The 14242-nt window shown below is 46.1% G+C and overlaps 1 protein-coding gene across 8 annotated transcripts in view; it reads right to left on the reverse strand.

Moving 5' to 3' along the window:
• Positions 1-14242, reverse strand: part of MICAL2 (microtubule associated monooxygenase, calponin and LIM domain containing 2) — a 229449-nt gene that overhangs the window by 125925 nt on the left and 89282 nt on the right. For all 8 annotated transcript variants that reach the window (XM_071218210.1, XM_058305719.2, XM_058305718.2 and 5 more), the window contains exons 4-8: positions 13713-13920; positions 9052-9168; positions 7196-7297; positions 4790-4945; positions 1792-1892 (exon numbers count right to left, since the gene is read on the reverse strand). In XM_071218210.1, coding sequence (XP_071074311.1) covers positions 1792-1892; positions 4790-4945; positions 7196-7297; positions 9052-9168; positions 13713-13920 — 684 coding nt within the window. The remainder of the gene's footprint in view (positions 1-1791; positions 1893-4789; positions 4946-7195; positions 7298-9051; positions 9169-13712; positions 13921-14242) is intronic.

Below are 14242 nucleotides of genomic sequence, written 5' to 3' on the forward strand. Positions count from 1 at the left end.
CCCACAGTAAAAACTCTAGGCTCTGAGCCTCTAGCGTGCTTCACTGCTTGGCAACCTTTCACTCCTGTTGTCCTGACTAGCTGCTGGGGAAGTTAAGTGCATCCCGCCTGACTCCACTGGGAGGAGACCCCTGGAAGGCTGCACCTGACTTCCCCCAGCCTTCGCCCCATGCATCTTTCCTTTGCTGTAATAAATCTTAGCTGTATGACTGTATGCTGAGTCCTGTCAGCCATCCTCTGAATCATCACATCTGGAAGTGGTTTAGTGGCTCCTGACACACGAGAGATTGAGTCACTATGAGCCACCTGTTGCCTGGATAAATCCCGTGGGGTGATCTGAAGGGAGCCCTCGAGCTCCAGGAGGCTGGAGTACTCTGCAAGTGGAATATGAAAGGATTTCTGTGGAAACCCAAGTGGAACTGTCTAACCCCCCTGAGATGGGCTGACAAAAGCCTCCCCAAGCCCCCTATGTGAAGATGTCCCCTGTGCCAGCACTTGTGAACCTCGGAATGATCCTCCACCATCTGACACGGTCACCCCTAGACTGAGGAGCCTAGTCATCCCACCTTGGGGAGGGATGCCTGTGGAGCAGATGGCAAAAGAGGACACTACCTCCCTGAACTGAGCAGGTCAGCAGGGGGGCACCAGATGTTGAAGCCAATCACCCCCACAGCTGTGTTCCAGCCAGCTTCATGCAGCCCCAGTACACAGCCCCTGCCCGGCACCTCAGGCTCTCAGCAAAGACCTGTGGCCCTGGGGAGGGCCGAGTTACGAATGTCACCCGGCGAAGGCCAACACAAGCTGGCGAGAGCAGACACTCATTCTTCTCTGACAAGCAGTGATGAATGGACACCGTGCTGCTTGGGCTACAGGCCGACACCCAGAGAATAGCTGACTTCGGCCCGCATGATCCTTATCTTGAGGTGCAGCAGTGGCAGGAACACGAGCCCTGGAAGGGTTGAAAACCCAAGCGAAGAAGCTTCCAGCCCAGAGACAACCACTCTCTCAGCCTCTTCCTTCCAACCCTGCTCTCTGTTGAAGTAAGTGGATGCAAAGGCACAAAGCAGCGTCACTGGAGTCCAGGAAGCCAGAGGACAATCAAGCAGGCATCCAGACAAGCCTGAGAAGTTTCAGAAAAAATCTGCAAACCCACTCTGTGCCAGGCACTTTTGCAAGGTGTTTTGTATATATTTTTTTCATCTAGTCCTCCCAACAATCTTTTCAGACAGAAACTATTTTTCTGTTTTGTAAACAAGAAGACCAAGGCTCAGAATGGTTCTGTGGCTTATGCGTGGTCCTGAGATAGTACGTGGCAGAGCCAAGATGTAACTTGAGTCTTCCAGACTGCAAGAACAGTGAGTTATTCCCCATATCACAACAAGGGATCACAGTATGAAATTCCTAAGTGAAAGCATCTCTGGGTCCCACCAGTTCAAGGAGCCCCCACCTGGCTCTAAACGACATGTGACCTCCCCCAAAGGGGTTGGGGCTGAGTGAGACTTGGAGAAGGGGAAGACTCAGCTAATCTTGCTGCGGTAAAGATTCACACTGGCTCCTGGGTAAGAGTCTCACATCACCACGCAGCTCTCAGCAGAAACACCTCTGCGTGTGTCGGTGCAGGTTCCTCTATTCAACCACCAGCACATGGCCAAGGAGAAGGAAGTGAGTGCCCCTTCCCTCCCCTCCCCTTGCTCAGGACTTAGCACGATGATGACCGCTCCCACATCTGCTGATGCCGCCAGCTCGGGATGCAAAGGGACATTTAGGAAATCGTGGCCCAAGAGATACTCACGTTAACGATGACACCTTTGTCAAGCAGGCTCTGCTTCTTAGCTGTCATCACAAAATAGTGGGTGGAGTCTTTGTAGTAAACAATGTTCTCAAGATCAATCCCTGAAAAAGAAGCGTTCATAAACTCAATACTGCTTCTGAACTCTACTGTGTATTAGAAACTATGATCTGACTCATTACAGTTCTCATTGTTTATCTGCAAAATATTCGGCTTAGACAAATTTTTAAGACATGAAAGTCTGGAAGAGATAAAACTGAGTGCCAGAAATTACCCAAGTCATCAAAGCTGGCTTTTACAGTCCCACAAAGACATTATTTCCTTTAAAGCTCACCAAGTCCTTGGGGGCTGTGAAGCAACATTTCCAAGTTAGAGCTGAGTTAAGTGCTACAGAAAGGCCACGGGAGTGGCGGCTAAGCAACTACAAAGCTGGGATTGACCAAAGCCTGCCTGGCCCCAAGTCCAATCTGCTATGCCCTCCAAGCTGCCACAGCTGAAGGGAGCCGTGTGAACTCTCTGAAGACTATGTTAAGGATGTTTCTACCATTTCTTTGCTTTCTTTGCTTGTGTGTGGAAGCCCAGGTACAATGGTAAAGCAGTACAGGTTAGAGGCTGGGTTATATCTCCTTCATTTTCCCCCAATCACAGAACACTATAATAAGTATATAGGCTAGGTTTCTGCATTTAAAACAACACTGTGAGATAGCAGATTAGCTCAGTGGTTCTCAAAGCATAGTACCCCAACCAGCAGCATCAGCTTCACATGGGACTTAATAGGAATACAAATTATTGGGGTCACACCCAGAGTTATTGAATCAGAAACGCTGGGGTTAGAGCCCTCAGCCCTACCAGCACGCCACTTGATTCTGAATCCTGCTCAAGTCTGAGCACCACTGGCTTTGTTTACTTTAAGGGAGAGAAAGAAACAGAAACATTCTGACTTATCAGCAGTCAGCACAGAGGCATCCTGGGTAGCCTGGGAACCTCTTTATTACCATTAAATAGGAAACAGCCACCAAAGCATAGGGCCCCCAAGAGAATCAGAGGAAACTCATCACTGTCACTGAGTGAGGGACACTGCTGGGACGACCATAGCAAAGTTTAAAGGAAGTTCATTGAAACAATTGGAAAAACACACTCGATGTCCTGTTGTCATTTATTTATTTGGTGATTTATTTAAAAGTTCATTTTCTTGGTTTTTCTTGGGGGGGAGGAGGTGGGATGGAGAATTCTTAAATCATTCAAAAGGACATAATATGGTGGAAGGAAATACTAAGATTTTTAAAATAAATATGCAACTGTGGTTAAGTCAGAGGATCATGCAATGGGAACATATCTTTGGAGGAAAAGATAACTGTAGCCAATGAGAGCCACAGCCCTGGCCCAACAATTAATCTCATTTCTATAAAAACGTCTAAAAGAAATAGTTCCAACCGAAGTAGTTTTATCTATAACAGTAAATAGCTGAAAGGTCTAAAACAGGGGTCAGCAAACTTTTTCTCAGGGAGTAAATATTTGTGGTTTTGCAAGCTGCATGGTCTCTGTCGCAGCTACTCAGCTCTCTGCCCTTGTAGGTGAAGGTGAAGGTGGAGGCAAAGCCAGAAGCAGCTTTGGGCATGCAAACCAAGGTAGTGGCTGTGTGACACTAAAACTTCATCTATGAACCTTGAAATCTGTATTGCATATGATTTTCATGGGTCACAAAACAGTCTTCTTCTTTTGATCTTTCTTCTGCCATTTAAAAATATGAAACCATGCTTAGCTTGAAGGCAATAACAAAACCTGCAGCTGGCCATAGTTTGCCAATATCTGTAAAGAGTAATAGTATGTCCTCTTCATGAGCTAGTCTATAACTCCCAAAACAGATCATCAGGAGGGCTATGGAGGGCACAGACAATGTTAATTATGTGATGCTGAAAGAGAAGAGCAGAATAACAAAGAGTATTGGCACTATAATTAGAGCTAAAGCCATGTAAAAAATAAGTATGCAGGTGGAAAGATGCTGAAAAGGAGAATATGAGAATGATCACTATTCCTGTGTGGGCAGTCAGATTGTGGACGACTTATTTTTAGTTTAAAGATTTTATTTAATGTTGCTATACTGCCTTTTCAAGGAGAAATACACATTTTTAAATGTTTAAAATCTAGTTAAAAAGGAAGAAAAAAGCCTGGCATTTACTTAAGTAGGAGCAGGCATTTCATCTCTCTCTTTCCCCTCACCCTGATTTATTTTTCTCCACCATCTTTATCACCACCTGATGCATTATTTGACTCTCTTTCCCCATAGAATATAAGCTGCAGGAAAGAAGGATTTTGTTTCTTTTGTTCATTTTTCTCTTGCAGGCCCCCAAAGAGTAACTGGCACATAGTAGGAATTCAATAAACATTTGTTGAGTGAATGGATGAATAACTTCTTTCTACTTGGCCTATGGCTGGATGACAACTGATACCAATGAGCATTACACACTTTGAACATCCTTGCACATCCATCATGGGAAGGGCAGCTGGTACACTGTACAAAAGGAGCTAGGCTTCTTCAGACACCACCCCCAGGCTACTGGCTCCCTTCTCCTCCAAGGTATCCCTCCTCTGAGGAATCCCTCCTCTGGAATCACATGCTGACCTGGGCCACAGCATCCAACCACTTGCATTAGGATGGTTTATCTGGGTATTCCTCTTTGGGCAAGGAGACAATTTGAGAGGGGATGTGTCAACCTTGACTTTTTATCTTATGATGAATCCTCATAATGGGCACTCAGTAAATGTCTACTGAGTAAGTAAATTTTTTATCTATTTTCATATACATCCAGAATTTTCCATCAAGAATTCCTTTTGTGCTTGAAAAGATCCTGCCCATTTATTATCCCAAGAAGAAATCTCTGCTTTCACTTTATCAGAGAGAGTTTCCCCAGTCCAAAGGACCCCAGAAGCCAGCATGCTCCCCTGAACCCTTTAGAAACCACAGGTAATGTCCTGGCTTGGAACAAGGTGAAAATCCCACCTGTCTCTTCTTTAAGGTCCTGAAAAAATTTCTGATTGAAGATGAAAGCCACGCCGCTAATCTCTTCAACCTTGGCCTCAGCTGTACTGTTTCTGTTTATGAAGTTGGCTGTGATTGCAATAGCCAACTTCCCACGGAATTCTTTTCTTCTGAACCCTGCATGAGGAGAAAGGAAAAAGTAGGTCTTTCTTTTGGATTTGGTGTGAAAACTGAAAAAGATTTCTGAGAATGCTGTTCTCAGATGCCTCACAGACAAGTAAAATCAGAATTCTGGCTCTCTAGAGACCAGAGCAAGGAGAAGTGGTGAGGTTTGTGCCCAAGGAAGAAATAGGTTCCTAATGGCCTTTATAAAGTCAGAGACACTTTTACTTTTTCTAAAATCTATAGGACCAATATCCTGGTTAGACTTCAACAAAGAGCTAAAGCTATCACAGAGCTCCTTTTAAAGTTTTTCAGGCATTGTTGCTAGATATACTCATGAAGGACTCACACACACTTTGAACATACACAGTTCAAATTATTTTGTTTTTGCATTTTGAAAAGTGGAATTACTAGATTGAATTGCTGCAGACAGGGATTTCAACAAATTTTCTATCTCCAATTCTCAGTGACAAGCACTTGTATACACTCAACGAATGTACAATGAATAAATGTGTTTCTAATTTCCAATTAATTTAGTACTCTAACTCCTAAGGGTCTTTACAGTTTTCAATCATTTACACTAAATTGCTTTTCAACGATGATTACACAGAGGATCACAAGCAAAGGGGTGACATTTTAGTGGAGTTACTCTCCTCCTAATCCCTTACCTTTCTTTTTAGCACCTGACTATTCCTGTATTAATGCATTTTCCCTCTGCCCAGACACTGTTGTTTACTTGGCTTAACTCTAAGCATTCATCATACATTTTTCTTCAGTCACTTTCGGGAATTCCCCTCACATTCATTCACTGCAAACATAAGCCTCATGCTGATTCCCAAACGTCTTGTTAAAAATCCCTTTGATGGAAAATCTTGGGTTTCTATTTTCAATAACCTTTTCTTTAAGTTGTTCTTCACTAGACCTTTTTCAAAACGGTCAGAAAAGGCCATAATTCTCTAGGCCAGTGGTTCTCAACCAGGGGTAATTTTGCCTGGGAACATTTGGCAATGCCTGGAGACAGCTTTGGTTACCACATATGGGGCAAGGGGTGCTACTGGTCAAATGAGCAGAGGCCAGGGTTGCTGCTAAACATCCTACAATGCCAACACAGCAAAGAATCATCTGGCCCTAAAGTATCAGTAGCCGAGGATGAGAAACCTTGGTCTGGTCTACTTATTTGGTCCTAAGTTGCTCAAATGGCTCTACTCTTTTCCACCCTTCTTTTCATATTCATAAAACACAGATTATACTCAAGATGAGTGTGGAACCTGGATTTTCAAATATTCAAATTTACAGTCCCACCAAACCACCAAAATGGTCCATAAATCCTAACAGTACAGCATCCAGACTGGCAGCTTAAAATGTCTTTTCAGATATCGGTTATTTACTAGGGTGAATGATGGAACAGAAGAGAAGAAAGGGAGTGAGAAAACAGCACAGGTGGCATGGCAGAGGGGAAGGGCCTCGGCTAGACTGAGGTCCTATTTCAGGGACCTGTGTTCTCTCCACAGAAGATGTGCCCTCCCTGTCAAACATCTGGACCTGCAGCCCCTGAGCAGGGCAAGCTCAAAAAGCAGAAGTTGGGATCACTTAGTCCACAAGCCATGGTCTCAAATTGCTACAGGTACCTATTTATGTCAAGGCTGGGGTGAAAGTGATTACAGGCATCTCCTGATAAAGGGGTCTCTATCTCAGCCTGACCAGATACACCCCAAGAAACACTTCTACCTCCAGTTTTAGAACCCCAAGAGCAGCTTATTGGCCGGTAGTGATTGTGCTTAATAGTTATGAAAAGAAGCAAGGGTCCTCCTAGAGGATTATGCTTGAAAGTAAACTAATACTATCAATACTATAAAAATGATCATCGTAGATGAAATAAGTGCTTTAGCACAGTGGCTTTGTATTTATGAGCAGGCACTCAATAAATGTATGGTTGATTTTTTCCTTTTAATTTGCATAACACTTTATAAGGTATTAATAGTTTTACATACCAGTCCTTTCTCAGTTGTCATAACAATGCTATGAATGGGCTCTATTAGCCACATGTTTTACAGATGAGAATTAAAAGACTGTCCTCTGAACTCTCCAGTCACAGGAGCTTGGGGCACACTCGATCTCAGGGTTGACAGGACAGTATACCCTGTCACGAGCCCCCATCCAGCTTTGGCACTTGCCATCTGGCCCACCCTTTCCCATGCCCTCCCCAGCACACCCCCCACACCTTCCTCCTAACCCTCACACCCCACCCTCAAGAAGTGTCTTCACCTTCCAGGGTGTTCTTGCGGCCATCAGCGCCAATGATGACGTCAAACTCAAACTCCGACAGAATGTGGTCTGCAGGGAGATATTCTGCCCGCCATCCAATTTCTACCAAGACAGAAAAAGGAGATGAGTTGGCCAAGAAAGGAGGGAGGAGAGAGCGATTATACCTCTTTATGTTGGTCGTTAAAAAACGGACAATACAACCAGGTACCTGCCCCCCAGGCAGAGCCTCCATAGGAAAGGTCTAGAGAAGTCCATATTCACACTGTGCTCTGGAGTCCTTGTGCCTTTAGTATCATTCAACCAGCAACTTAGATTCCATGCCTGTCTTGACTGGTTTCTATAAAGGCTGGGAGTCTATCTTCAATGATTCTCAAGCCAGTCTCACATGCATCTTATTTTTCTCAACAGATTCTACCACCTTCTCTTCATCCCTACCTCCCATGTTACTTAGTGCCTTCCCATTGCTAAACAAGGCCAAAAGGATGTGTAGGTTGTACTGAAAATAGTTTGAATTTCTACTGCATTAGGCTTAGAATGTTCTGTTGTACAGTGCATTGTTTTTTAGGAAAACATTTTCTGGTGAAATCTTGCTGGATACCCATAATCAGGATTTAATATCCACTAGAGGTCTGGGAAAGGCTAAGAGCACACAAGTTCCCAGATGCTGTCCTACCACCAAAGTCATCTAAAGACTCCCCCTAAATTGTCAACTATTCTAGGCAGGGTACAGGAGAAATCAATGGTAACCTGTGGAGGAAGCTGCAAGGTCTGTTACACTAAGCTGGCCGAAAACGTAAAACGCTGCCTAGGCACTAGAAGATTTTGACAATGAGTAAGATGCCGGAGCTTTGTGAACAAACTCTCTGATCATGTTGTGTGTGAAAGATTATAATTCAAATACACACACAAAAAGGAAAAAAGAGAAAAATTACTAAGTAAGATATACTTACAAGGGTGAGTTTTATGGTATATAAATCATATCTCATTATAGCTTAAACAGATGATACATCAAATAATATTTTGAGCATTTATTTCATATTTGCTCTAAAAGTTTTACTGTTTTTACTCAATTCTAAAATATTGTATGCATAAACACAAGAGTGCATCCTTCTATGTGTACCCACACATTCACAGAGCTTGAAAAGTAAATACATGTGCTTTATGAAGCAAACAAATCTATGTCTTTTGTCCTTACTGGTCAAACTTCATTTTCCAAAGTACTGCCTACTGACAGGGTAACCAAATTGCAGATGTAATGGCTCAAAAAGAAATTCCCTGGTAACTGAAGAGCAAACCTGAAGTGATAGCAGTGGCTAAAAAGGTAAAAAAATTGTTCAATGGACTTATGCAAAAAGGCTCCCAATAAGAGCCCAATGAATAGGGTGTTCACCTACCACATGGGAGGTACGCGGTTCAAACCCCGGGCCTCCTTGACCCGTGTGGCGCTGGCCCATGTGCAGTGCTGATGCGCGCAAGGAGTGCCCTGCCACACGGGGTGTCCCCCGCATAGGGAAGCCCCATGCACAAGGAGTGTGCCCCGTAAGGAGAGCCGCCCAGTGCAAAAAAAGTGCAGCCTACCCAGGAATGGAGCCGCACACATGGAGAGCTGATGCAGCAAGATGATGCAACAAAATGCGACACAGATTCCAGGTGCCACTGACAAGAATACATGCAAACGCAGAAGAGCACACAGCAAATGGACACAGAGAGCAGACAACTGGGGAGGGAAGGGTGGGAAAGGGGAGAGAAATTAAAAAAAGAAGAAGAAGAACTCTTACAGAAACATATTAGAGCTGCAAATGTGATTTACATTTTACAATATCTGACTTCGGACAGAAAAGGAAAATATACTGTACTTTGGTTTTCTTGATCTTCAGGAGGCTCTAAAACCTTCACAAACTCCACATTCACATGAATTTCAACTCCCAACATCAAGGCCACCTTGAATAGGATGAGCTGCAGCTGACGAATACCTGTTAGGAAGAAAGCAGGAGAGATGAACTGTCATTAGCGATAGCTGAGTGCCTCCTGTATGCCGAATGCTCATGATCACTTCTCAATGATCTCTGAGCATAGCAATATACCAAGAGATCACTACTGAGCTCTAATTATATGCCAGGCACTCTGCCAAGCATTTCACATGTTTTCTCATTGAACTCTCAGAGTATCCCTTTGAGATAATTATTATTCTCATTTTATAGACAAAAAATTGAGGCTCAACAAGGCTAAATGATTTGCTCAAGGTTGCAGAGCAATAGAACCAGAATGTGGAGCCATGTCTGTTTGATTCCAAGACCATGCTGTACCCATTAGATACTGCTGGAGTAAGAGAAGCTCTTTCTCCTGCCTTCTTCCTGAGCTGGGCTTGGGTTTGACAAGATCAAGATGGCAAAAGGAGTAGACAAAGGGAACGGAGGAGGCCAAAAGTAGTCAGTGACCAAATGGCTCATTATGTAGAGGACTTAGCCATCCCATAGTAAGAGGGGAGGGGGCTATAATGTGAAATTCTCCTCAGAAAGCTGAGCTCATGGTTTTCCACCTTCAACCAACTCTCCTAGACTTTCCCAATGGGTACAACTTTGTTTCCCCCTTCCTGTCCCCCCATTCAGCACAAGTGAGTATGTCTCCAAATATTTTTCTGCAGAAGACAGAAGTTTTAAACTTTCTATATGTTCCTCTGTACTTAGTTGGCTTAGCTCATTTAACCCTCATTAAACATCTACACTGTACTAGGTTCTGTGCCAGGCACAGAAGACCTGGAAAGCATCCTCATGGAGGAAACACAGGCAAACAGAATGAGGCAGAGCTTACTGGTTAGGGCATCAGGAAGTAAGAACAGGGCCTGAGCTATGGTCCTAGAAGCCCAGTGAGGAGAGACAAAGAATATCAAATCCCACAGAGAGATTAAGGAGTATGAAGACTACAAGAGGACAGGAGACTTGAAGCAGGAAGCTACTGCAGACCTCGGTGAAAAATCACTTGAGAGGGTTGGGGTGGGGAGAGGTCAGACTGCAGTGGAAGGAGGTATGAATTGGAAGTGTAGACACAGTCTAGACCTCCTCTTTGTTTCTTTTTATTTTTTTTTTATTTTTATTTTTTTTAAAGATTTATTTATTTATTTAATTTCCCCCCCTCCCCTGGTTGTCTGTTCTTGGTGTCTATTTGCTGCGTCTTGTTTCTTTGTCCACTTCTGTTGTCGTCAGCGGCACGGGAAGTGTGGGCGGCGCCATTCCTGGGCAGGCTGCTCTTTCTTTTCACGCTGGGCGGCTCTCCTTATGGGGCGCACTCCTTGCGCGTGGGGCTCCCCCACGCGGGGGACACCCTTGCGTGGCACGGCACTCCTTGCGCGCATCAGCGCTGCGCATGGCCAGCTCCACACGGCCAGCTCCACACGGGTCAAGGAGGCCCGGGGTTTGAACCGCGGACCTCCCATATGGTAGACGGACGCCTTAACCACTGGGCCAAAGTCCGTTTCCCATCTTTGTTTCTTTTTAAAAGAGTTTATTTATTTATTTCTCTCTACTCCCTTGTTTTCACCTGCTATGTCTGTTTGTCTTCCTTGTTTCTTTAGGAGGCACTGGGAACAGAACCCGGGACCTCTGATATGGGAGGGAGGTGCCTAATTGCTTGAGCCACCTCTGTTCCCTCCCTTGTTGGGTCTCTCATTCTGTTTTTCCTCCCTGTGACTCTTGTGTTATCTTGCTATGTCAGTCCATTGCACCAGCTTGCTGTCTTCTTTAGGAGGCACTGGAAACCTCCATTCCCTGCTTTTGTCATGTCTCCCACTACGCTCCTTCCTCCTGTGTCTCTTGTCCAGCTCACTGTGCCTGCCCATTGCGTCAGCTCACTGCCTTCTTCAGCAGGCACTGGGATCCAAACCGACAACCTCCCATGTGGGAGCCCAGTCACCTGAGACACATCCAATTCCCTAGAAAAAAATTCTTTAAAGTGAAGAAAAGTAATGGGATAGCAACAGATGGCTGCAGGGGCAGTGTGAGGTGAGGAACAAGAAGCCTAAATGAAGGGGCAGGTGAAAAGGAAGGACAGAGGGATGGAACCCAAAGTGATGAGCATTGGAAAGGGCGTAGTCAGTGTTTCCTCCAACATCTAGGAGTAAAAGGAAAGAATGGCTCCTTGGGTGGAGAACAGTGGAGGAAGAGAGGAGAAGAGGGACAGAACAAGGATTTGTCACCAGATGAGTTTTCCTCCTCCAAGCTTCAGATGGAGATCATTTGCTAGGGATGAGGAGGCTGAGATGCAGGTTTGGAGCAATCACCGTGGGAACTGAAGGAGGCTGCTGACCCAGGGACAAGGGGAGAACTTCAGAGCAAAGCTGAGGTCAAAGAGGCAGCTGGGGCCGAAGACTGTGGTCTGAAAGGAGGCCAGTCAGCTGGGGATTAAAAGAGCCAGTCCTCCCCTTGGTCTCTGAAACTGTCCTTCCAGGGAGGCCTGGCTTCCCCTCTTAGTTTCAAGTTCCTAATCTATCTGGTTCCTGCATGCAGTGGGTGCTCAAGAAATTCTCTCTGCCCCCCTTTTCACAGGCACTAAGTGGCCCTTGACAATGATTATGCTGAAGGTTTCAATCCCAGGTACAAAAGCCCTGCCAGCGCATCTGCACACTGGGATATTTCCAAGGACTAAAACTTTAATGGGAGCCCCGTCCATGGGCAGCAGAGAAGAGCTGCTGGCGGGGAAGCCAGCCCAGCAGCCCCACGAGAAAGTACGTGCAGTGCCACAGTTCTAAATGGTAACTGACAAATATCCTTCTGTGGGTGGTAGAGAACATCCTGAAAGCAGACTCTTCATCTTTCTGAACAGATCCAAATTTCTTTCCATCATTCCTGCCTCAGCTCCCTCCCTTTTCCCATCAATTCTCGTAAGAGCATGGCTCTCAGTGTTCTCTTCCCTCCCACCACTGTGGAAAGGCACTGGTTGAAAGAATGCAGACCTGAATTCTTAGACCTGAATTCTTAGGTTTGGAGATCACAGCTGTTTCTTGTTTACTGTGTATCATTCACTGGATGTGAAGAATTTACTGAACATCTACTATGTGCCAGGTGTAGTACAAAGCACTTTATTTGTGTGTGTGTGTGTGATTTAAACTTCATTTTATTTTTATTTTAAAAATTTACCCCCACCCATTTTTTTTTTTTTTTGAGTTTATTTCCTGCTGTCTGTGTCCATTTGCTATGTGATCTTCTGTGTCTGTTTCTTTTTTGTCTTCTCTTCTCGTTTTTCTCCTCTAGGCTCCACCAGGATTCGATCCTGGGGGTCTCCCATGTGGGAGAGAGGCAACCTGTCAGCGTGCCACCTCAGTTCCTGTTTTCTGTTGCATGTCACCTTGACTCTCCCCTGCATCTCTCTTTTGTTGTATCATCATGTTGCTGTGTCGCTCACCTGGCTGGCCTCGTGGGCACACCTTTACTAGGAGGCCCTGGGGCCTCCCATATGGTAGACAGAAGCCCAATCACTTGGGCCACATCCGCTTCCAGTAATGCAAGTGCTTTACAAATGTGAGCTCGTTTAATTCTCTCAGGCATAATGGGAGGCAGGCATAAACTGTGTTTTATAGGAGGTAAAACTGAAACTTGAAGAAATTAAGGAATTTGATCCAAGTTACCCAGAAAGTAGAAGACACAGATTCTGAACCTATATCTGTTTGGACCTTTGAACTCACCCCACAGTATTTATTGCCCTGAGTTTCACGGGTCACTTCTTTTCTATAAAATGCCCAAGACCTTCTCCTTGCTGAGCTGCGAGGAGAGACGCTGTCACTTGCAAAGCTCGTTTGCACAGATCCCACCCCAAGAGACCCGGGCTGGAGGAACGTCAAGGCAGGGGCCCTTGGCATTCGCCCCGCCACCCTAAGCACTCAGGGATGGCCCAGGACCTGGAATCTGAACTCTTTACCTCCCCTCCTCTTCTGGCTGAGGTGCCATCTCTTAAAGCCTAAGGAAACTTTGGGACAGGCTCTGCCAGGGATCATGAACTGGATTGTGCCATTTCTCTGTTAAAATCTGCCGTGGTTTCCCAGCACCCGCAGCCCACTATCCAGACTCCTTTGCACAAGAGCCCCTTGAATGCACCTGGCCCATTGAATGGTTTTGTGTGGCTCCCTCCTCCGAACTCCCCTAGGAAGTCTCACTCTAGTAAAGCATATTTATTTCTGACAAAATCACGGTAAGCTCCCTGAGAGGGCAGATGTGTTACTTACCTCTGTCTGTTTTCAATATTTCATTCTTTCAGTAGATGCCTACTGAGCTCCTACAATGTGCCAGACACTCTTTTATGCTCTGGAGATATGCTGGTGAACAAAATATGCCGCAGTCCCTGGCCTCACGGTGCTCACAGCTAGCGGGGTAGAGCCCGGGGCCTGGCACAGGGCAAGGCCTTCATGAACATCTGCCGCCTGGACGCGCGGAGCCTCCCCTGGGGACTCCCTGACGCGGAGCGAAGCGGCCCGCCCCGCGCAGCCCCACTCCCGCACCAGCACCGAGTTCCCATCCGTTCCACTCACTGATGTGGTCGATGGAGCCGGCGCAGAACTTCCCGTAGAACTTCTTGGCGCCCAGGCCCCGCAGGTCATGGATGGTGAAAGGCCAGAGGTGCAGCACGTTGTTCCGGGAGAAGGTGTCCCTCTTCTCCACCACGACCACCTTAGCCCCCAGGTAGGCAAGTTCAATGGCAGTGCGGAGGCCACAGGGTCCTCCCCCGATGATGAGACACTGCGAAGGGGAGAGAGGGACAGAGTGACAGACACCCGTGACCTCCAGCACTGCGGGTGCGAATCCCAGTCAATGGCACAGCTGGGAGCAGCCCCGTCCTCCAAACCAGGCCACAGGGGGAGCTGGGCACCCGGGAGGGCCTGCCAGTCGCCCACCCCGTGCACCTGCGGTGCACCTCCTGAAAGGACTTGAGGGGGCACAGTCGGACGGGCCTGAGGTTCACCGTCAAACTGATCTGGGTTCAAATCCCACTCTGGCATTTGACCTCTTAATTTCCTTATCGGTGACAGAGGTTGACTACTGTATCCTCAGAGGGTTATGC

The sequence above is a fragment of the Dasypus novemcinctus genome, chromosome 10 (assembly GCF_030445035.2).
Source record: "Dasypus novemcinctus isolate mDasNov1 chromosome 10, mDasNov1.1.hap2, whole genome shotgun sequence".
NCBI classification, from domain to species: Eukaryota; Metazoa; Chordata; class Mammalia; order Cingulata; family Dasypodidae; genus Dasypus; species Dasypus novemcinctus.